Consider the following 24951-nt stretch of genomic DNA (forward strand, 5'->3'; position numbering starts at 1 on the left):
CTAATGGAGCTGCTAATGTAGCATAATGTAGCTGCTAACGTAGCTGCTAATGTAGCATAATGTAGCTGCTAATGTGGCTGCTAATGTAGCATAATGTGGCTGCTAATGTAGCTGCTAGTGTAGCTGCTGATGTAGCATGATGTAGCTGCTAACGTAGCTGCTAATGTAGCATAATGTAGCTGCTAAGGTAGCATGATGTAGCTGCTAGTGTAGCTGCTAGTGTAGCTGCTAATGTAGCTGCTAATGTAGCATAATGTAGCTGCTAATGTAGCACAATGTAGCTGCTAATGTAGCTGCCAATGTAGCTGCTAATGTGGCTGCTAATGTAGCATAATGTAGCTGCTAATGTTGCTTCTAATGTAGCTGCTAATGTAGCATAATGTGGCTGCTAATGTTGCTTCTAATGTAGCATAATGTAGCTGCTAATGTGGCTGCTAATGTTGCTTCTAAAGTAGCTGCTAATGTAGCTGCTAATGTAGCATAATATAGCTGCCAATGTAGCTGCTAATGTAGCTGCTAGTGTAACATAATGTAGCTGCTAATGTAGCTGCTAATTTAGCATAATGTAACTGCTAATGTAGCTGCTAATGTAGCATAATGTAGCTGCTAATGTAGCTGCTAGTGTAGCTGCTGATGTAGCATGATGTAGCTGCTAACGTAGCTGCTAATGTAGCATAATGTAGCTGCTAAGGTAGCATGATGTAGCTGCTAGTGTAGCTGCTAATGTAGCTGCTAATGTAACATGATGTAGCTGCTAGTGTAGCTGCTAATGTAGCATAATGTAGCTGCTAATGTAGCACAATGTAGCTGCTAATGTAGCTGCCAATGTAGCTGCTAATGTGGCTGCTAATGTAGCATAATGTAGCTGCTAATGTTGCTTCTAATGTAGCTGCTAATGTAGCATAATGTGGCTGCTAATGTTGCTTCTAATGTAGCATAATGTAGCTGCTAATGTGGCTGCTAATGTTGCTTCTAAAGTAGCTGCTAATGTAGCTGCTAATGTAGCATAATATAGCTGCCAATGTAGCTGCTAATGTAGCTGCTAGTGTAACATAATGTAGCTGCTAATGTAGCTGCTAATTTAGCATAATGTAACTGCTAATGTAGCTGCTAATGTAGCATAATGTAGCTGCTAATGTAGCTGCAAATGTTTCTGCTAATGTAACATAATATAGCTGCTAATGTAGCATAATGTAGCTGCCAATGTAGCTGCTAATGTAGCTGCTAGTGTAGCATAATGTAGCTGCTAATGTAGCATAATGTAGGAACTAATGTAGCTGCTAATGTAGCATAATGTAGCTGCTAATGTAGCTGCTAATGTAGCTACTAATGTGGCTGCTAATGTAGCTGCTAATGTAGCATAATGTAGCTGCCAATGTAGCTGCTAATGTAGCTGCTAGTGTAGCATAATGTAGCTGCTAATGTAGCATAATGTAGCTGCTGATGTAGCTGCTAATGTAGCTGCTAATGTAGCATAATGTAACTGCTAATGTACCATAATGTAGCTGCTAATGAAGCTGCTAATGTAGCATAATTTCTTTCACATGACTCTTTGTTACGCAAATCTATGGAAGAGAATTAGAGCAGGAGAAAAATTAAAGTAATATTTTAGAGGAGGAAGATTTTTACTTCATTATGCACTTCGAGAAAAAAGTCAATGTCGAAAAAAAAGTTGAAATGTTTCGACTTTATTCTCGAAATTGACATTAATCTCGACATTTTGACTTTTTCTCGAAGTGCATAATAAAACAAAATCTCCCTCCTCTAAAATATAATTTTTATTTTTTCTCCTGCCCTGATAATCTTCCATACAAATCTTAGTTAATAGAAATGTTGAAATGTAATGTTTATACTACACATTTTTAAAGCGTTGGAAAACAGAATGTTTGTGTCATGTTTGTTTTCCAACAGAAACATGTTAAAACCAAAAATATATTGATTGATTTCCATTTTCAAACATTTCTGAAAAAGCTCCAGGAGCCACTAGGGCGGCGCTAGAGAGCTGGTTTAACTCTTGATTTAATAATGTTATTCAGGCTGGAAAACAAACGTTCTTTTTGTTTATTTCCTCTATAAAGGTTCACATCCAGACGATCGGGATCCTGGTGTCGGAGAAGTCTGAGCTGCAAACGGCGCTAACGTTCACCCAGCAGGCGGCGCGGAACAAGATGGGTGGGTTTAAATCCTCTTTAATTCACAATTAAATCTGATTTAAAATGTGTAAAAATTACCATGTAAACACCTAATTCCCAATGAAAATGGCCATTCCGAATTAAACTTAATTCCAAAGTAATTGGCTGGTCTATTCCGATTTTAAATCCCAATAGAATAATTCCACGATCATGTATCCACTCATTTAGAAAAAAAAGAATAAAATTAATAAAATTTTCTAAAAAAAAATAAATAAAATGAAAATTTTCTTAAATAAATAAATTAAAATAAAAAAAATTAGAAGAATAAAATAAAAGAAAAAAAACAAAACAAACAAAAAATTTAAATAAAAAATAAAGAAATATATAAAAAATAAATACATTAAATAAAGGAAAAATACATTAAAAAAATTAAATAAAAAAATAAAATGAACATTTTCTTAAATAAATAAATTAAAATAAATAAAAATGTTTTAAAGAATAAAAGAAAAGAAAAAAAAAACAAAACAAACAAAAAATCTAAATAAAAAATAAAAAACAATTATAAAAAATAAATTAATTAAATAAAGGAAAAATAGATTAAAAAAATTAAATAAAAAAAAAAATATAAATAATGTAACCGTGGCCATTAACCCCATAGCAGTCACTTACGTGTTTGCATCTTTCTTTACGTCTTTTTCTTCCTTGTTGCCTCAGCTGAGACGGAGGAGCTGAACTCTCGCCTGCAGGCGTCGAAGCAGCGAGTGTCGGAGCTGGAGCGAACGCTTTCCTCCGTCTCCACGCAGCAGAAACAGTCGGAGAAGGTAAAACTCATCCTTCCACTTCCCCGTGTTCTCTCACTTCACCCTTACTACGACGCACATTTATCTTCTTTTTCTGCAGCAACAAAAAGAACTGGAAAAGGAAAGAGACACCATGAGACTAGAATTGTTACGACTCAAGTAAGATGTTTTCACTTCTCCACACAAACACGTGCTCTGACCTCGACGTGACGTTTCACTTTATGTGTTAAATCTGCGCTAAATCTGCGTTAAATCTGCGTTTCTGCAGCAGCGCTAGCGAAGAGTGGAAGCAGCGGAGCTCGGAACTGACGGAGCAGCTAAAGTTCAGCTCTCAAACTAACGCAGCCATGAAGGTGGAGGTGGACGAGCTTCACAAGAGGCTGGAGATGGCAGATCTGATGCTGCAGCAGGTTAGAGGAAACACAGTTCATTCATGCTCTAATCAGGGCCTAAATAGGCTAACCCTAACCCTAAAATAAGGCCTTTAAATGTCTTATTTTTTCTTAAATCTCAATCCAACGGTCTTTATTTTTGAATATTTTATTTTATTTCATTTTATTTATTTATTTACTTTTTTTAATTTAATTATTAATTATTTATTTTTTTAATTATAATTTTAATTATTTTTTATTTTTGAATCTTTATTTTATTTTTATTTTTTAAATCTAATTAGTAATTAACTAATTATATATATATTTTTTTTAATTTTTGAATATTAATTTTAGAGGGAATTTATCCAGTCATTCAAAAGTTTTCTTACACTTTGAAAAGGAAAAGTTCATTTAATTAATAGTTTAATTAATAATTTAATTAATAACAGGTTGGGTGAGTTTTTACTAAATATTTAGGAGAAATTATTATCTAAAAAGTTTCCATTATGGCAGATTAAAGTAGAAATTTACACAATAAATTGAAATTATATTTGCTTCAATCTGCTCTATTTAATTGTATTCTTTGTTTGGAGCCTCAACTTTCTTTGGCTTCATTTGCTTATGATTTTAAATCTATTACACATTTAATAATTGACAGTTTTTAACATAGAGAATGTCTCTCTGACGTGTCTCTTCTCTGATTGGTCCGTCCCTGACGTGTCTCTTCTCTGATTGGTCTGTCCCTGACGTGTCTCTTCTCTGATTGGTCTGTCCCTGACGTGTCTCTTCTCTGATTGGTCTGTCCCTGACGTGTCTCTTCTCTGATTGGTCTGTCCCTGACGTGTCTCTTCTCTGATTGGTCCATCTCTCCTCTGATTGGTCCATCCCTGACGTGTCTCTTCTCTGATTGGTCCATCTCTCCTCTGATTGGTCTGTACCTGACGTGTCTCTTCTCTGATTGGTCCGTCTCTGACGTGTCTCTTCTCTGATTGGTCCATCTCTCCTCTGATTGGTCCGTCCCTGACGTGTCTCTTCTCTGATTGGTCCGTCCCTGACGTGTCTCCTCTGATTGGTCCATCTCTTCTCTGATTGGTCTGTCCCTGACGTGTCTCTTCTCTGATTGGTCCGTCCCTGACGTGTCTCTTCTCTGATTGGTCCGTCCCTGACGTGTCTCTTCTCTGATTGGTCCGTCCCTGACGTGTCTCTTCTCTGATTGGTCCATCTCTTCTCTGATTGGTCCGTCCCTGACGTGTCTCTCCTCTGATTGGTCCGTCCCTGACGTGTCTCTCCTCTGATTGGTCCGTCCCTGACGTGTCTCTTCTCTGATTGGTCCGTCCCTGACGTGTCTCTCCTCTGATTGGTCCGTCTCTGACGTGTCTCTTCTCTGATTGGTCCGTCCCTGACGTGTCTCTTCTCTGATTGGTCTGTCGCTGACGTGTCTCTCCTCTGATTGGTCCGTCCCTGACGTGTCTCTTCTCTGATTGGTCCGTCCCTGACGTGTCTCTTCTCTGATTGGTCCGTCCCTGACGTGTCTCTTCTCTGATTGGTCCGTCTCTGACGTGTCTCTTCTCTGATTGGTCCGTCCCTGACGTGTCTCTTCTCTGATTGGTCTGTCCCTGACGTGTCTCTTCTCTGATTGGTCCGTCCCTGACGTGTCTCTTCTCTGATTGGTCCGTCCCTGACGTGTCTCTTCTCTGATTGGTCCGTCCCTGACGTGTCTCTCCTCTGATTGGTCTGTCCCTGACGTGTCTCTTCTCTGATTGGTCCAGTGTTCCAGCTCTGATTCCAGCGACGCCGGCCAGCAGATCCAGATGTTGCTGGAGGAGAAACAGCAGCTGGAGAATATTAATCACCAGGTAACTATGGTAACGATGTTGGTTAATGATGTTAACGACGTTAACAACGTTAATTATGTTAATGATGTTAACGACGTTAACAACGTTAATTATGTTAATGATGTTAACGATGGTAACGGTGTTGATTAACGATGTTAACGACGTTAACCAGAACCTGAACCAGCAGGTAACGAGGTTAACGATGTTAACGTCGTTGACAACGTTAACGATGTTAACAGTGTTAGCTCCTTCATGTCCTTTTTTCCTCGACATTTCGACTTTTTCCTCAAGACTTTGACCTTTTTCCTCGAAATTGTACTTCAACTTTAATCTCGACATATCGACTTTTTTCTCAACTCCTTCCATGACCTTGAATCTCCCTCCCTGACCTTGAATATCCCTCCCTGACCTTGAAACTCCTCCCTGACCTTGAAACTCCTCCCTGACCTTGAATCTCCTCCCTGACCTTGAATCTCCCTCCCTGACCTTGAACCTTGACCTCTAACTGTGTTTCAGCTCCTGGAGTCGGTGGAGCAGCTGAAGACGGAGAGAGACGTTTATTCAGAGCAGATTCAGGACGAAGGACGAGTTTGGAAGGACAAGACGGAGCAGCTGCTGTCGCAGGTAGCACATCTGTCTGTGTTTATTTTTATATATGTATATATATATATATATATATATATATATATATATATATATACAGGGTTTTTCCTGGCTCTAATTGAGGCAGAGGTGGCACCATCTTGGTCATGCGCACACGCGTGCGGGTAAACCGTGCCTTCAACTGGCTTTACTTTACTTTTTATTTTTACTTTTACTTTTTACAAGATATTTTGTAATTTGGGAGTTCTAATATGATTTAAAATGTATTTATTTATTCTTTATTTCATTAATTGATCAAATAAAACTAACAATTTAATATAAACACAAACCTTCCTAAATTCTGAATGAAAGGGAGCAGAAAGAAGAAGAATCTTATTTAATCTGCCCCTTTTTCCCAGGAAATCAATTTACAAAGAATGTAAATTATATGAAAATTATATGTAAAACAAATATGACAATTATCATGTTAAAGCATTATTTTATTAACATAAAAATATAAATACAAATATAAGAACTCAATCTTACCAAAAATAAAAAAGTTAAAAAAAAAAAACTGCCAATGGAACAAGAGAAAATTTTCACTGAAATTAAGTTGAGTTTATTTCGATCAGCAATCATTGAAAAACAAGAACAAAACAAGAAAGGGTACATAAGTCTGACCAAAATGGTTAGGGCTGAAGCTAACGAGCTTATAGATGCCCTAACCTTTATACCATCAAGACTGAAATGAGTGAAAATGGTTTTCTAGAACAAGTTACTTTTTAGGTGACTGTCTTATTTCAAAAGTAATTATTTTTTTTGGATTAGAAATAAAACATTTGACTGGATATAAGACAAGTAGTCTTGGTAAGATTTCGAGTTTTTGCAGGGTTTCAGACATTTACTGACAAATCTTGCAACCAGACAGAGAACATTTCAGCCTCCTATTTTTCCATCTGTAGAAGCTTCTCATGCTCCTTGTAGTCCAAGGCCTCCTGGTCTGGTCCATCATGGCCTTCTTACAACAGACATCCTTCGGTCTGCTGTGCAGAAGTGTCTTCACCTTAAACAAAACAATTCATGTATTAAGTATTTTTGTATTTATTTTGATACAGACATAGATAGTGATAGTTCCTGCTGCATGGGGGTCACAGTGCTTTTGGCATAAATAACAGACCAAACCTTCCTCAGTTTGCCTGAGCAGGTAAATTGGTTCAGCCACCGTTTGTCAAACCCACTGGTTCTGTGTTTTTGAGAAGATCTGTAAAGATGAATAAAAAGTCATGTTTAAATCAAGTACACGGTCGCTTCGCGTTAAGATGCTCCTAATGACTTGGAAACTGACTGAAAGCTGATTTATGGTTCTGCGTTACACCAACGCAGAGCCTGCGGCGTACAGTGTGCCTCGCCGCGTACCCTACGCCGTAGGCTCTGCGTCGATTTAACGCAGAACCATAAATCAGCCTTAACGTTCCCCTCGCCTCTCCAGCTCGTCCCGTCCTGCACTCTGGCCCTCGCTATCACCTTTCATGCATATTTGTGCACGACTTTCAGCCCTGACAAAATTGCTGCATCTCGTCGGTAACATGATTTATTACTTTTTAACTGCCTGTAACGTTAATTGCACCGTTTCACCTGCACTCTTGCTTCTCCTGGTCGCCAGGTCGCTTTTTAAAGTACTGTATATATACCGAATATAAGAAGAATAAACAAGACATGCTAGGATGCAAAAGAAACCATATTTACCTGTTTGAACAGCCAGGGGAAACCAGGACGACTGCTATAATAGAAGGAGAAAAAAGAGGAAGAAAGAAAAAGAGAAAAAAGAGGGGAAAAAAGAGGAAGAAGGGGGGGGGAAAGGATGAAAAAAGAAAAAACTAGGAAAAAAGATGAAAAAAGTGGAAAAAAAGGAAAAAAGAGGAAAAAAAAGATGGAAAAAAGAGGTGATGAAGAAAGAAGAAAATGAAAAAATCTTTCTTTCTTTCTTTCTTTCTTTCTTTCTGTCTTTCTGTCTTTCTGTCTTATTCTTTCTTTCTTTCTTTCTTTCTTTCTTTCTGTCTTTCTTTCTTTCTTTCTGTCTTTCTGTCTTATTCTTTCTTTCTTTCTTTCTTTCTTTCTTTCTCTGAAAATTGTTGTTTTTCCAGTGATGACTCTTGTTTTAAGTGTAATGAGATTTTTTGAAAAAATTGACATTTTAACTAGAAATAAGACAAATATTCCTGCTAAGATTTTGAGTTTTTGCAGTGTATTAAACTAGTTAGACCTGAAGGATAAATTGATCATATGAAATTTATACATTTATTTGGGGTTTGTGTTGTTTTTATCCTCTAATAGTTTGTGTTTGTTTCTCTGCAGGTTTCTCTGGTGGCCGAGGAGAGAGACAGAAACATCAACCAGGTCCAGGAGCTGGAGGCCCGAATCCTAGAGCTGAGAAACGCTGCAGGTGAGACCAGCTAACGCTAACGCTAACGCTGTTTCCCCTCGCGTTACTGAGCTACATATTTGCTGCACATAGCTGTAATGAAAAGCTTATTTTCTAAACTAAAGAATGTTTTGAAGAAGTCTGAACAAAACCGTTTGACTTAAGTTTTATTCTGGGTCTGTTGGCCGTCCTTTATGAACAGGACTGTTAGCGTATTAGTGTTAGCCTGGATTCACACTGAAAGAGCCACAGGCGTCATACGCTCTCGCTGCCATTCATTGTCTGAGAGTTTGCTGCGAGACGCACCGGAGGCGTCAATTTGAAGTTGAAAAACCTCAACTTTATGCTGTTGTGTGTAAACCTGATGATGTTTCTGCTGCAGCTCTGGCGTCGGCAGAGAGAGAAACCCGAGAGTCTTTAGAGCCCGAGTCCTCGGGCCCCCCGGGGCCCTCGGAGAGGGAGCAGGCCCTGCAGACGGCCCTCAGCCTCCTGCAGCAGGAGAAGGAAGCTGTCGCTGAACAGTTCCAGGCCCAGGTGAGACTCGCTGGTACCAGGAACCTGAAACACTGAGTGGGAAAACTGCACCAAATATTAATGTCCATGGACCACTGGTTCTTGGTAACTGTACCAAATATTAATGTCCATGGACCACTGGTTCTTGGTAACTGTACCAAATATTAATGTCCATGGACCACTGGTTCTTGGTAACTGTACCAAATATTAATGTCCATGGACCACTGGTTCTTGGTAACTGTACCAAATATTAATGTCCATGGACCACTGGTTCTTGGGGTAACTGTTCCAAATATTAATGTCCATGGACCACTGGTTCTTGGTAACTGTACCAAATATTAATGTCCATGGACCACTGGTTCTTGGTAACTGTACCAAATATTAATGTCCATGGACCACTGGTTCTTGGTAACTGTACCAAATATTAATGTACATGGACCACTGGTTCTTGGTAACTGTACCAAATATTAATGTCCATGGACCACTGGTTCTTGGTAACTGTACCAAATATTAATGTCCATGGACCACTGGTTCTTGGTAACTGTACCAAATATTAATGTCCATGGACCACTGGTTCTTGGTAACTGTACCAAATATTAATGTCCATGGACCACTGGTTCTTGGGGTAACTGCACCAAATATTAATGTCCATGGACCACTGGTTCTTGGTAACTGTACCAAATATTAATGTCCATGGACCACTGGTTCTTGGTAACTGTACCAAATATTAATGTCCATGGACCACTGGTCCTTGGTAACTGTACCAAATATTAATGTCCATGGACCACTGGTTCTTGGTAACTGTACCAAATATTAATGTCCATGGACCACTGGTTCTTGGTAACTGTACCAAATATTAATGTCCATGGACCACTGGTTCTTGGTAACTGTACCAAATATTAATGTCCATGGACCACTGGTTCTTGATAACTGTAAATATTAATGTCCATGGACCACTGGTTCTTGGTAACTGTACCAAATATTAATGTCCATGGACCACTGGTTCTTGATAACTGTAAATATTAATGTCCATGGATCACTGGTTCTTGGTAACTGTACCAAATATTAATGTCCATGGACCACTGGTTCTTGGTAACTGTACCAAATATTAATGTCCATGGACCACTGGTTCTTGGTAACTGTACCAAATATTAATGTCCATGGACCACTGGTTCTTGGTAACTGTACCAAATATTAATGTCCATGGACCACTGGTTCTTGGTAACTGTACCAAATATTAATGTCCATGGACCACTGGTTCTTGGTAACTGTACCAAATAATAATGTCCATGGACCACTGGTTCTTGGTAACTGTACCAAATATTAATGTCCATGGACCACTGGTTCTTGGTAACTTTACCAAATATTAATGTCCATGGACCACTGGTTCTTGATAACTGTAAATATTAATGTCCATGGACCACTGGTTCTTGGTAACTGTACCAAATATTAATGTCCATGGACCACTGGTTCTTGGTAACTACCAAATATTAATGTCCATGGACCACTGGTTCTTGGTAACTACCAAATATTAATGTCCATGGACCACTGGTTCTTGGTAACTACCAAATATTAATGTCCATGGACCACTGGTTCTTGGTAACTGTACCAAATATTAATGTCCATGGACCACTGGTTCTTGGTAACTGTACCAAATATTAATGTCCATGGACCACTGGTTCTTGGTAACTGTACCAAATATTAATGTCCATGGACCACTGGTTCTTGGTAACTGCACGGGTCACTGATAAACGTCTGTAATCTTCCTCCAGCTCAGGGACAACCAGCAGTTCAGCCGGCTCTGCTCCGAGCAGGAATCCCGCCTGGCCGAGCTGCAGCGGCGGCTGGACAGCCAATCAGAGGAGGCCGAGGACCGGCGGAGAATCCTGGAGGACGTGCAGTCGGACAAGGCCACGATCAGCCGGGCCCTGAGCCAGAACCGGGCCCTGAAGGAGCAGCTGGGCGAGCTGCAGGGCGGCTTCGTCAAGCTGGTGAGGAACAACGACTCCCTCTGGTCACAGTCAACCCAATCATTTCATCTCATGCTCACAATGTCAAGAATCACATTTCCATATGATCCGAGTCAAATACAGTATTACAAAAGCAATCTGCAATTTGAATGGTGAATTAAACCAATTTGAAAATTCTACGATTCTATGCCTCCATTCAGGGCTTAGAATGATAGAAAAAACTATATGTCTCCATTTCTATGTTTTTTCCAAGAGGAGAGCTTCACCTCACTTCACTTCAACACTGAAAACCCCCCTCAGAGTCTCCCTCAGACACAGCCTTGCAGCCGCTCATAAAACGCTGCACCCAATGCTGGAGCATGCTTTCACACACACACATAGGGCTGTAGCTTTTACACACACACTCTCTCTGCAGCTGTTTCACACACAGACACAGAGCTGCAGCTATTTGTATCATTTTAACAAAAACTTCAACATAGAAAAAATTCAACCCTCAACTCACAGACATCTAGTCTCCAAATGAGAAGACACCTCCCTCTCAAACTTCACTAAGCGTCTCATCCCATGCAGCTCCTCGTAAACGTGCAGCCACACAGCACACTGCTTCACACACACCATGACCTTTGGCCTGCTGCAGCCGTTTACACTCACACACACAGACACAGTCACACCCTGCTGCCGCCTGCAGCAGCCCCCCACTTCTCTCCACTCCAGTCTCTCATCACAGGTCCACTTCTCTCTTGTTTTTTCTTATAGTCTTAAATTAGTTGATTTTCTATTCATTTTAAGTTTCATATATTATCTCGCAAGATTTTGTCTCCATTTTTCTTCACCTAATTTTCAGGGACGTCTCCCCATCAGCTAAGCATCTTTTAGAGATTATTTAAGCATAAGTTTCAGCTTAACCACGCCTCTGCTGTTTTTAGCCAGTTATTTTTCTTCCTTAAGTTTCTCTCAGGACACAAGTTTCCTTTTTTCACAGTTTGGTTTTAGCCTGATCTTTTAGTGAGCAATTTAAATTTTGCTTCTCAATTTTGGAAACCCCACATTGAACATCGACAGTTCCCTGTCATAAACATCAGACAAGACAAACATTAGACACGACAAACACAACCCATTAAAAAATAAGAAACCTCTTCTCGTTTATTCTGTACTTTTAAATTCCCCTGAACTTAAAAAGCCGGTCCCCAACCGAGTTAGATGTTGGTCTTACGCACTGCTCTAGGCTAGTATTTTTAAAAGTCCCCTGTACTTCAAAAATCGGGTCCCCAAGCTGCTGCCAATCACCCTTTTTCACTAACCCCCGGTTAGTATACACAGAATTTCACTAAGAAGAGGTCTCACCAGTCTCCTAGTGCCTTCCCCTGGGTCGGGGATCTCGTCACCCGGACTCCCGGAACAGCGCAGGACCCAATCTGGGGCCCATCCCTGAAGTCGGAATGCTGTCGACAGCTTAGATGGCCTGTTGAACCTACGCCGTTCCAAGGTCACAGATTGAGAGATTCCCGGGTTTCGGGAGACTGTAGAAATGATTTTTCAGGCCTTCTGCAGAAGTGGAGAGGAGAGCGGAGGAGTGCAGGACCGGCAGACCCTCACAGAGTACTCCTAAGCTCTTCTCCCAACATGTTGCTTCTGCAGGACGCTTTTATTTGAGCAAACGATGACAGGAATGACCATATAGGGTAGACAATGGGCAATTGGAAGAAAACAGGAAACAGACATCGAGGTTTAAGAAGCCACACATGTGACATGTGAAACTTAAGCTTCAAAAACCATGGGTCACTGGGGTCAAATGCCTTCCGGAACTAAAACAGGAACTCTGAACAGATGCGTCCAAAGACACAATGGGTCAGCTTTTCCCAGGACAGCCGACCCCCCCCCCCCCCCCGAGAATCTCCCAGGTTCATTGACAAACCAGGAAGTCAGCAACCTTCAGTTTTAACCTCCTGATCAAAAGCATGTGACGGTTCATAAGGACAGAAACTAGTTCAAAAGTTTGATTAATCTCACACTTTCCTTGAATATAAAGAAATCTAATTTCATAATTTTTTTGTGGCAAAAAATCCTACCCTAAGGATTCATGCAAAATGACTGTTGAGTCTGTTAATATTCCTCAGGTGTCAATACAAGATTCCTGGGTGTTATTTCTGATGAGAGTTGGAGTTGGAGAGAACAAATTAACTGCGTTACCAAAAAAATCAATTAATCCATTGGCATTATAAGGCGTGTTAGTCGTCTTGTCACGACCTTACACTTTATTATAGTTTAATTTATCCTTATCTCTCATATTGTAATATAGTATGGGCAAATACTTTTCCTACAACTCTTCACAAAATTCTGGTCGTACAGAAACGTTTTGTTAGGATTTCAAAGGTTGGGGGGAGGTTTCAAATAAGCCCATTGGGTTTTTTGCCTCTTCCTGCACCGTATAGTATTTATCTTTGATATTTTCTTGTATACCTTTAAAACTGTGCAAAACAATAAACTAAACTGAATCTCCCCGGTTGACAGACCAATGAGAACATGGAGCTGACGTCGGCCATCGGATCAGAGCAGCACGTGAAGAAGGAGCTGGGGAGACGTCTGGCGGAGCTGCAGGAGGAGCTGGCCGGAGCCCGGGAGACGGTACCGGAGAATTATACATCTTTATTATTATCTGTATGAAAAGGAGCCCGGGAGACGGTACCGGAGAAACTTATACATCTTTATTACCGTATTGGCCCAAATATAAGACGGTGTTTTTTGCATTGAAATAAGACTGAAAAAGTGGGGGTCGTCTTACATTCGGGGTCTAGACGTTATACCCATTCACAACACTAGACGGCGCCAGATATCTTTAAAGCGAATGCTGAATTTAACTCCCCAGGCCAAAGCGAACCCCTGTCACGAAGAAGAAAAATAAAAAATAGTATAAGAAAGAAATGAGAAGAAAATAAGAGAAGAGATAACAGAAAATAGAGAAACGTAGCGACAATCTGCAGAAAAGAGGGTGGAAGTTCGGCAGGTAAACCGGCAGCTGAGGAGAAGTTATGATGCAAACTTCAAGATGACGATTTGAATGAGGCAAAATAACAAGCTTTTTCTCTCGAATATATATATTATTATTATCATTTGTTTCAGTTGTACTGTCATTATTTTCTGTATGAAAATTGAATTTGGTGTTCAAAAAGTCTTTTTTCAAAGTCTTGAAAAAAGGGGGTCGTCTTATAATCAGGGTCGTCTTATATTCGGGCCAATACGGTATTATCTGTATGGAAAAGGAGCCCGGGAGACGGTACCGGAGAAACTTTTAAACCAAGTTTAATTCAGAATGGCCATTTTCATTCAGAATTAGGTGTTTAAGTGGTCATTTTAACTCATTTTAAATCGGATTTCATTTTAATTCTGAATTAAAGAGGAATTAACTTCCTGTTAAACTGCTGTTTGCAGCGGGACCAGGAGGACCAGGAGGCCCGGGTTCTGCTGGAGCAGCGGGACCAGGAGGCCCGGGTTCTGCTGGAGCAGCGGGACCAGGCCCTGCTCCACCTGCAGCAGTACAGCTCAGCCTACCAGCAGATGGCGACGGAGAGGGAGAGTCTGCAGCAGCACTTCCTGCAGCAGAGAGAGCAGATGGAGATGAGCCAGAACCAGCTGCAGCAGGAGCAGGTACTAGTACACACAAGTACACAGTTATAGGTACAAGTACAGCTGCAGCAGGAGCAGGTACTAGTACACACAGGTACACAGTTATAGGTACAAGTACAGCTGCAGCAGGAGCAGGTACTAGTACACACAGGTACACAGTTATAGGTACAAGTACAGCTGCAGCAGGAGCAGGTACTAGTACACACAAGTACACAGTTATAGGTACAGGTGAGGTACAAGTACAGCTGCAGTAGGAGCAGGTACTAGTACACACAGGTACACAGTTATAGATACAAGTACAGCTGCAGCAGGAGCAGGTACTAGTACACACAGGTACACAGTTATAGGTACAAGTACAGCTGCAGCAGGAGCAGGTACCAGGACCGTATTGGCCCGAATATAAGACAGTTTTTTTTTTCTGCTCGTAGCAGAAAAACGAAAACATCGTGAGAGACACAGAACCCGGCAGATTCTGACAATCTTAATTTTATTCAGATTCAGTCCCCCGGAAACGTGAATCTAAATGTATTTGTGATTCAACGAGGCCGATTCCTCCTGATGAGTTTAATCTGGTCCTACTGGTGTTTGATTAGTTTAATCTGGTCTAGTTTAATCTGGTTAAATGTGTGAATCCTCGTCTCCAGATCCGGCTCCACCAGCTGATTAGAGAAAACCAACAGCTGAAGCTGCTCAGCTCCAACCTGGGATCCACCAGAGACCAGGGTGAGTTTAAACCCCCCAAATATACATTTATATGGATTTAAAACACACATTAATATGGATTTAAAACACACATTTATATGGATTTAAAACACACATTTATATGGATTTAAACACACATTTATATGGATTTAAAACAGACATTTATATGGATTTAAAACACATTTATATGGATTTAAAACAGACATTTATATGGATTTAAAACACACATTTATATGGATTTAAAACACACATTTATATGGATTTAAAACACACATTTATATGGATTTAAAACACACATTTATATGGATTTAAAACAGACATTTATATGGATTTAAAACACACATTTATATGGATTTAAACACACATTTATATGGATTTAAAACACACATTTATATGGATTTAAAACAGACATTTATATGGATTTAAAACAGACATTTATATGGATTTAAACACACATTTATATGGATTTAAAACACACATTTATATGGATTTCAGGGATTTAAAGATAAAAATATTATTTTTTTTTTTTTTCATTTTTGTCTTTCGTTTTCTTCTTCCCCTCCCATAAAATAGTTTTTTTTTCTTCATTCTTTTTTTTCTTCACCAAAAAATTAAAGTTTTTTTTTTCATTTTCCTCTTCTTTCTGCTACTTAAAAAAAAGAGCATGAATGTTTTCTATCCAGATGTATTTGTACTTTTATCCCTGCGATAGAACTGTCCTGTCATATAAAATAAATAAATAATTAAAAAAAAAGAAAAGAAAAAAAGAACTGTCCTGTCATAAATAAAACTGTAAAACAGTAAATAGATGTAAATGATTGTGTTAATAGTTTCTATTGTCTTTAGGAGACGGAGTTGAAAGCCAATCGGAGCAGGAAAGCCCAGAAAAGTCGTCCATCGTTCCTGAAAGCCAGAACGAGACGGTGAAGAACGTTATTGTTTTAATTCTGTTAAAGTCTCAGGTTTAGAGTTCATGTTTAAATTTGTATCTGGTAATGAACTTGTGTAATTTCATGAAAAAAGTTGAAATGTTGAGAAAAAAGTTAAAATTTCAAAAATAAAGTCAATTTCGAGAAAAAAGCTAGTACTACTACTACTACAGTACAGGACAGAGCTAGTACTACTACTACAGTACAGTACAGAGCTAGTACTACTACTACTACTACAGGACAGAGCTAGTACTACTACTACAGTACAGGACAGAGCTAGTACTACTACTACAGTACAGGACAGAGCTAGTACTACTACTACAGTACAGTACAGAGCTAGTACTACTACTACTACTACAGGACAGAGCTAGTACTACTACTACAGCACAGGACAGAGCTAGTACTACTACTACAGAGTTAGTACTACTACTACAGAGCTAGTACTACTATTACAGTACATGGCCGTGTAACCGGGTTATTATTAATATTCCGGTTAGTTATTGATGCTGGAAACGTAGTCAGTGTGACTGGTTTCAGTTATTAACCCGTCTCCCCCGTCAGGACCAGAACCAGAACCAGGACCAGGAACTGGACCTGGACCAGGACCTGGACCAGGACCTGGACCAGAACCAGGACCAGCACAGTCATGAACATTCAGGTCAGAAACTCTAAGCATCAAATCTAGATTTTGGATACTCTAGGAACTACGAGTAAACCTGCACTCTGAGAACGGAGAGCTCTGCCAGGAACATAAGGCTCTATCGGGTCTTGCAAATAATACGGAGCTAAGCCGTTTTGGGCTTTATACGCAAGTAATTACATTTTAAATTGGATTCTGAATTTTACGGGTAACCAATGGCGCGAAGCGAACTAACTAATATAGATTCATGCAGCGTGTGTTGCCTTCATTCTAAGGCTGATACAAAACTTTTCATTTTTTGCGTCTCCAGACATATTTGTTTTTTGTGTTTTTGGTCCAACACTTTGGGTTGCCGACCCCTGGTCTAAACCCTCTCTTGTCCTGCAGGTGGCGTATCGGAGCAGCAGCTCACCTGTCCACCAGGTGGCGTACCTGAGCAGCAGCATGCGGCCCTGCAGGCGGCCATGCAGCAGCTGCAGCGCCGCTTCACATCCCTGATGACGGAGAAGGCGGAGCTGCAGGAGCGCGTGGAGGAGCTGGAGCATCGATGCATCCAGCTGTCGGGGGAAACCGACACCATCGGTGAGAAAACAAACCTCCCTGTAACCCTAAACACTAAACCCTAAACCCTAAACTTAAGGCCCTGTCCCAATACTAACTACCAGTCAATTTACCATGTAATTACTCTGAAATTACATGAATTATTTCTAAGTAAGTACCAGGTAATTACTAAGTATTTTTCTGCAAACTACCAGGAAATTATAACCTATATTTGAGGTAGTTACCAGCTAATTACACTTCAATGACCATGTAGTTACCTTGTATTTACTCTACATTTCATGGATAACTACCGGGTATTTACCCATTCATTATTGATTTATGTATTATCAATGGATTGGTGCATGTACCCCCGAGGGTGTAAATGACTCTATTGACCTTGTAATTAACCTGATAGTTACCATGTTTTACCTGGTAATCCAGGTACTTACCTTGTAGTTACTTGCCCAGTAATTCTATTTCCTAAGTATTTACCCAATAAGTACAGACATTTTTACCTGGCTTTTACTCAGTAATTAAAGTGAAACTGGACTGTAAAAGAAAGCGTGTGTTGTTTCCATAATATTACCTGGTAATTGTAATTATAATTATAAAGATTTGAACAATTGGCAAAACGTCTGATAATTACCTCCCCTTTACCCCGCAATTAGAAAGTTGGACCACACCCCCTCACACACACCCCCTCACATATACCCCCTCACACACACCTCCTCACACACACCACCTCACACACACCTCCTCACACACACCCCCTCACATATACCTCCTCACACACACCCCCTCACATATACCCCCTCACACACACACCCTCACACACACCTCCTCACACACACCTCCTCACACACACCTCCTCACACACACCCCCTCACATATACCCCCTCACACACACCCCCTCACATATACCCCCTCACACACACCCCCTCACACACACCCCCTCACATATACCCCCTCACACACACCTCCTCACACACACCCCCTCACACACACCCCCTCACATATACCCCCTCACACACACCCCCTCACATATACCCCCTCACACACACCCCCTCACACACACCCCCTCACACACACCCCCTCACACACACCCCCTCACACACACCCCCTCACACACACCCCCTCACATATACCCCCTCACACACACCCCCTCACACACACCTCCTCACACACACCTCCTCACACACACCTCCTCACACACACCCCCTCACACACACCCCCTCACACACACCCCCTCACATATACCCCCTCACACACACCTCCTCACACACACACCCTCACACACACCCCCTCACACACACACCCTCACACACACACCCTCACACACACCCCCTCACACACACCCCCTCACATATACCCCCTCACACACACCCCCTCACACACACCCCCTCACATACACCCCCTCACACACACCTCCTCACACACACCCCCTCACATATACCTCCTCACACACACCCCCTCACACACACCCCCTCACATATACCTCCACACACACCCCCTCACACACACCCCCTCACATATACCCCCTCACACACACCCCCTCACACACACCCCCTCACACACACCCCCTCACACACACCCCCTCACACACACCCCCTCACATACACCCCCTCACATACACCTCCACACACACCCCCTCACACACACCCCCTCACACACACCCCCTCACACACACCCCCTCACACACACCTCCTCACACACACACCCTCACACACACCTCCTCACACACACCCCCTCATATATACCTCCTCACACACACCCCCTCACATATACCTCCTCACACACACCCCCTCACACACACCCCCTCACATACACCCCCTCACACACACCTCCTCACACACACCTCCTCACACACACCCCCTCACACACACCCCCTCACACACACCTCCTCACACACACCTCCTCACACACACACCCTCACACACACCCCCTCACATATACCTCCTCACACACACCCCCTCACACACACCACCTCACATATACCCCCTCACACACACCCCCTCACACACACCCCCTCACACACACCCCCTCACATATACCCCCTCACACACACCCCCTCACATATACCCCCTCACACACACCCCCTCACATAAACCTCCTCACACACACCTCCTCACACACACCCCCTCACACACACCCCCTCACACACACCCCCTCACATATACCCCCTCACACACACCCCCTCACACACACCCCCTCACACACACCCCCTCACACACACCCCCTCACACACACCTCCTCACACACACCCCTCACACACACACCCCCTCACACACACCCCCTCACACACACCCCCTCACACACACACCCTCACACACACCCCCTCACACACACCCCCTCACACACACCCCCTCACACACACCCCCTCACACACACCCCCTCACACACACCCCCTCACACACACCCCCTCACACACACACCCTCACACACACCCCCTCACATATACCTCCTCACACACACACCCTCACATATACCCCCTCACATATACCCCCTCACACACACACCCTCACACACACCCCCTCACACACACCCCCTCACACACACCCCCTCACACACACCCCCTCACACACACCCCCTCACACACACCCCCTCACACACACCCCCTCACACACACCCCCTCACACACACCCCCTCACACACACCCCCTCACACACACCCCCTCACATTTACCTCCTCACACACACCTCACACACACCCTCACACACACACCCTCACACACACCCCCTCACATACACCCCCTCACATACACCCCCTCACATACACCCTCTCACACACACCTCCTCACACACACCCCCTCACACACACCCCCTCACACACACCCCCTCACATACACCCCCTCACATACACCCCCTCACATACACCCCCTCACACACACCCCCTCACACACACCCCCTCACACACACCCCCTCACACACACCCCCTTACACACACCCCCTCACACACACCCCCTCACATATACCTCCTCACACACACCCCCTCACACACACCCCCTCACATATACCTCCTCACACACACCCCCTCACACACACCTCCTCACACACACCCCCTCACACACACACCCCCTCACACACACCCCCTCACACACACCCCCTCACATATACCCCCTCACACACACACCCCCTCACACACACCCCCTCACACACACCCCCTCACACACACCCCCTCACACACACCCCCTCACACACACCCCCTCACATATACCCCCTCACACACACCCCCTCACACACACACCCCCTCACACACACCCCCTCACATACACCCCCTCACATACACCCCCTCACACACACCCCCTCACACACACCCCCTCACACACACACCTCCTCACACACACCCCCTCACACACACCCCCTCACACACACCCCCTCACACACACCCCCTCACACACACCCCCTCACACACACCCCCTCACATACACCCCCTCACACACACCCCCTCACACACACCCCCTCACACACACACCTCCTCACACACACCCCCTCACACACACCCCCTCACACACACACCCTCACACACACCCCTCACACACACCCCCTCACATACACCCCCTCACACACACCCCCTCACACACACACCTCCTCACACACACCCCCTCACACACACCCCCTCACACACACCCCCTCACACACACCCCCTCACATATACCCCCTCACACACACCTCCTCACACACACCCCCTCACATACACCCCCTCACACACACCCCCTCACACACACCCCCTCACACACACCCCCTTACACACACCCCCTCACACACACTCCCTCACACACACCCCCTCACATACACCCCCTCACACACCCCCCTCACATACACCCCCTCACACACACCCCCTCACACACACCCCCTCACACACACCCCCTCACACACACCCCCTCACACACACCCCCTCACACACACCCCCTCACACACACCCCCTCACACACACCCCCTCACATACACCCCCTCACACACCCCCCTCACATACACCCCCTCACACACACCCCCTCACACACACCCCCTCACACACACCCCCTCACACACACCCCCTCACACACACCCCCTTACACACACCCCCTCACACACACCCCCTCACACACACCCCCTCACATACACCCCCTCACACACCCCCCTCACATACACCCCCTCACACACACCCCCTCACACACACCCCCTCACACACACCCCCTCACACACACCCCCTCACACACACCCCCTCACACACACACCCTCACATATACCCCCTCACACACACCTCCTCAGACACACCCCCTCACACACACCTCCTCACACACACCCCCTCACATACACCCCCTCACATATACCCCCTCACACACACCTCCTCACACACACCCCCTCACACACACCCCCTCACACACACCCCCTCACACACACCACCACCTTGTAACAAATACGCTAACAGGTGATCTGTCAAAGACTATTTTTTTCTTCAAAAGGATAAAGAAAAAAATACAAAGTTCTGTATAAAAACATATTGTACAGTGTAAAACGTATTGCATAGTGTAAAACATAAAACTAGGCACAGTGTTGAAAATATAAGCACATTCAGTCAAACAATGCAACAAATAAAAAAAACAGTGCATTCAATAACGATATAACAGTTAGTTTTTCTTCCGGTAGTTTAACTTCCGGTCCCCCCCCTATCCAATCAGAACCTTCCCAACCCCCAGACCTGGAGAGGAATTGGAGAAAAACCATCAAACGTGTTTCCATGGAAACCTCAATTCAGAATTACTATTTCCATGTAAACTCGAGGAGAATAGTTTAATTGTGAATAATTTAATTGTGAATAATGAATTCCTGTGTTTCCAGGAGAATACATCGCCCTGTACCAGAACCAGAGAGCCATCATGAAGCAGAAACACCAGGAGAAGGAGCAATACATCAGCCTGCTGGCCCAGGACAAGGAGGAGATGAAGGTCTGTTCCTCCTCTTCACCAGCAGGGGGGGCTGGGGGGGGGCCACCGGTGGGGGCGGGGCAACCGGTGGGGGCGGGGCACCATAGACGTATATACGTAGATGCCCCATCGGGTGCTGAGCCGTACGTCAACGTCACCGCCATATTGGATGTTCAAGACTGCGCTGTAAACTAATACAAGTAAATCGACTTATTTTAATAAAGCGCCTTTTCTACAAATAAATTTACGTTTTACGTCACATTTATTCATTCACACACGCACTAACATACTTGGGAAACAGTTAGGCACCAAATATAATTTAATTTTCTAAGATGGCAAAAATAAGAACTTTATTGATCCCACATAGGATTAATTCATGTTATATCAGCTATAGAGAACAAGGTAGTGCCGAAAAACAATATATATCCCCCTCACTAAAATAAGAAACATAGAGAAACATATTTTCTCATCAACAAAGCATATTTTACATAAAAAAATAACATATTTGAAACATTTTTCAGATTTTTTCAGTTATTTTATTGTTTGAAAAATGGTTCAAATATGTTATTTTGTTATTTGAAAAATTTTAAATTTGTTTTGTTGATGAGAAAATATGTTTCTCTATTTTTCTTATTTTTGTGATTTTTTTTATTTTCTTACTTTATGAGAATAAGTCCATTTACTTGTATTAGTTTACAGCGCAGTCTTGAACATCCAATATGGCGGCGACGTTGACGTATCGCAGCAGCGGGCAAGAACACTCGATGCGGCGTCTACGTAAATATGTCTATGGGGGCCCCCCCTAGCCCCACCAGGGGGGGCCACGGCCCCACCGGGGGGGGCCACCCCTGGCCAGAGAAAAAAGTATAAATGTCGAGAAAAAAGTATAAATGTGGAGATTAAAGATGTGATTAAAACTAAGCGTGTCGTTGCAGGCGAAGCTGGCCGAGCTGCAGGACCTGGTGATGCGACTCGTGGCCGAGAGGAACGACTGGTTCAGCCGCTACGCTAACGTGGCTAACGCTGGCCCCGTGGCTAACGCTAGCCCCGACCTGCTTCCTGTAGCCGTCGCTAACGCTAACGAGCAGCAGCTCGACCTCAGCGCCGCCGGGGAGGCAGGTGAGAAAAACCCCGACTCAGCGAAAACCCTGGTGGTGCAAAACCCCGACTCAGCGAAAACCCTGGTGGTGTAAAACCCCGACTCAGCGATGCTCAGAGACGCTAATCAGGCGCCGCGGTCCTTAAAAAGTAAAATACGATCTTTAAATGTCTAGTGCCACGGCTGCGCCAAGAGGCACTCCTCCACTGCAGAGCTATGGAGGAGTGCCTCTGGCTTTGCCATGTTATTGTGTGGATTTAATCTTATTTTTTTTTTTTTTATTATTCATTTTCCGGACAAAACTTTGGCGCGCTACTAGTCCCGCAGCTTTGAGAAAACGCGAAAAGTAAAAACGTAGAAACGTGCGCCTTAAGCGGGAATCGTGTGCTATGACTTTTATTAGCGATTGGCGTGCAAGTTTTTGCCTAACGTGCAAAAACGTGCGCTTTTAGCGCCATCCGGAACGCATTGGGAGAAGTTTGGGGCCTCACCACTCGTACACCGTTACTCGAACAATTATGAACCAATTTAGAAAGTTGTAAGCCCTGAATTTAACTACAGTACTGTGGATTTTCAGAGCGATGGCACAAATAGTTTTTGCACGAAGTGCAAAAACATTTCCAAATTTCCAAACTAATGGGGAGATTTTCCCATGTAAGTGAATGGGGCAGAATGTCACACTGTGGCTGGAAGGAGGTTGGAAAAACTCCAAATTCACCTTTTTTCTGAGTCACGTATCTTTCTCATACTTGCACGTAGAACTGTCATTCAAACTTTAAAACGGAGGAAAACTTCTCTTCTTTCTCCAAACCTGAAACTGTTTTTTCCTAAAATGTACACTTTTCAAGATATGAGCCCTCAAGCGAGGATTGGAAATCACTTTTTTGTCAAATCTAGAGTGAAGTTTTTGAAACATTCAAAAAATGACCATAATTTTTATTTGTAACTCGAGCTCACGGCCGAACCATAAAAGCTGGACAAACAATTTTTGGTCAAAATGTAGACATAGGTGTTGAGATTCATAAAATGTGACTTTGACAGGCGGGGTATGCACAAAATTCAAACGGGGGGGCTAACAGCCACGATTCCTGCCCCAATTCCTGCCTCGGTCTCCATTGACTGCAATGTAATAAAAAAATGTAAAACGTTTTCTTCAAAAAAATCTCACTTTATTTTCGTACTGCCGTTACTAATTACCGGTACACATTTTAAGGAATTTCTGAATAAAATTAAGATTGTCACAATCTGCTGGGTTCTGTGTCTCTCACGATGTCTTTATTTTTCTGCTAGGAGCTATGGTTTCTCACAAATCGGAGTTATTTGAGAACTTTCACAAGGCAAAAGCTGGGGTTTTCTCACAACCCAACCCGGAACCTTCCTCATTTCGAGGTTCTTGTTGCCCCTAGCAACCAGAGCACAGCTGTTGACTGATTAGACTGAGCCAGAACTGGTCACATGACCCAGTCAGTACAGACTTCATATAATATAACCTGGAAAATGGAGAAATCTGAACCCTGACCTTTTGACCTTAGATGATAACCAGTCCTGCTGGGAACCGGTTCATGGGATATATTTATATATATAATTATTAGTATACATATAAATATTTACATTTGTATATTATATATACAAATTAGCCCCGCCTCTTCTTCTGATTGGCCGATATGTTATAGTCCAATATCTTCTGAATGGTTTGACATACAGAATCATGGGTGGTGTCATTGGACTCGGTATTGAGTCCTTCACCTTTATTGCTTGTAAAATGTACACAAATGTGCAGCAGCCCGCCGTGGCACTCTCGAAATTTCTGCGAGGAAATTGTCTAGTTTGTCTTAGAATCTCAATTTAAAGGTCTTAATTTTTGAATATTCATTAAATAAAGTCACCAT

General features: G+C 43.1%; 1 protein-coding gene across 7 annotated transcripts in view; it reads left to right on the top strand.

Annotated features, from left to right (window-relative positions):
- Positions 1 to 24951, top strand: part of LOC133454896 (golgin subfamily A member 2-like) — a 52516-nt gene that overhangs the window by 24448 nt on the left and 3117 nt on the right. For 6 of the 7 annotated variants that reach the window (XM_061733614.1, XM_061733615.1, XM_061733618.1 and 3 more), the window contains 17 exons: positions 2079 to 2172; positions 2847 to 2953; positions 3033 to 3091; positions 3201 to 3342; positions 5073 to 5159; positions 5655 to 5762; positions 8076 to 8163; positions 8525 to 8676; positions 10428 to 10646; positions 13137 to 13250; positions 14055 to 14270; positions 14894 to 14972; positions 15798 to 15874; positions 16442 to 16538; positions 16908 to 17102; positions 21878 to 21984; positions 22899 to 23082. In XM_061733614.1, the coding sequence (XP_061589598.1) occupies positions 2079 to 2172; positions 2847 to 2953; positions 3033 to 3091; positions 3201 to 3342; positions 5073 to 5159; positions 5655 to 5762; positions 8076 to 8163; positions 8525 to 8676; positions 10428 to 10646; positions 13137 to 13250; positions 14055 to 14270; positions 14894 to 14972; positions 15798 to 15874; positions 16442 to 16538; positions 16908 to 17102; positions 21878 to 21984; positions 22899 to 23082 (2125 nt within the window). The remainder of the gene's footprint in view (positions 1 to 2078; positions 2173 to 2846; positions 2954 to 3032; positions 3092 to 3200; positions 3343 to 5072; positions 5160 to 5654; positions 5763 to 8075; positions 8164 to 8524; positions 8677 to 10427; positions 10647 to 13136; positions 13251 to 14054; positions 14271 to 14893; positions 14973 to 15797; positions 15875 to 16441; positions 16539 to 16907; positions 17103 to 21877; positions 21985 to 22898; positions 23083 to 24951) is intronic. The other variant, XM_061733616.1, reaches the window with a different exon arrangement.

The sequence above is a fragment of the Cololabis saira genome, chromosome 11 (assembly GCF_033807715.1).
Source record: "Cololabis saira isolate AMF1-May2022 chromosome 11, fColSai1.1, whole genome shotgun sequence".
Taxonomy (NCBI): Eukaryota; Metazoa; Chordata; class Actinopteri; order Beloniformes; family Belonidae; genus Cololabis; species Cololabis saira.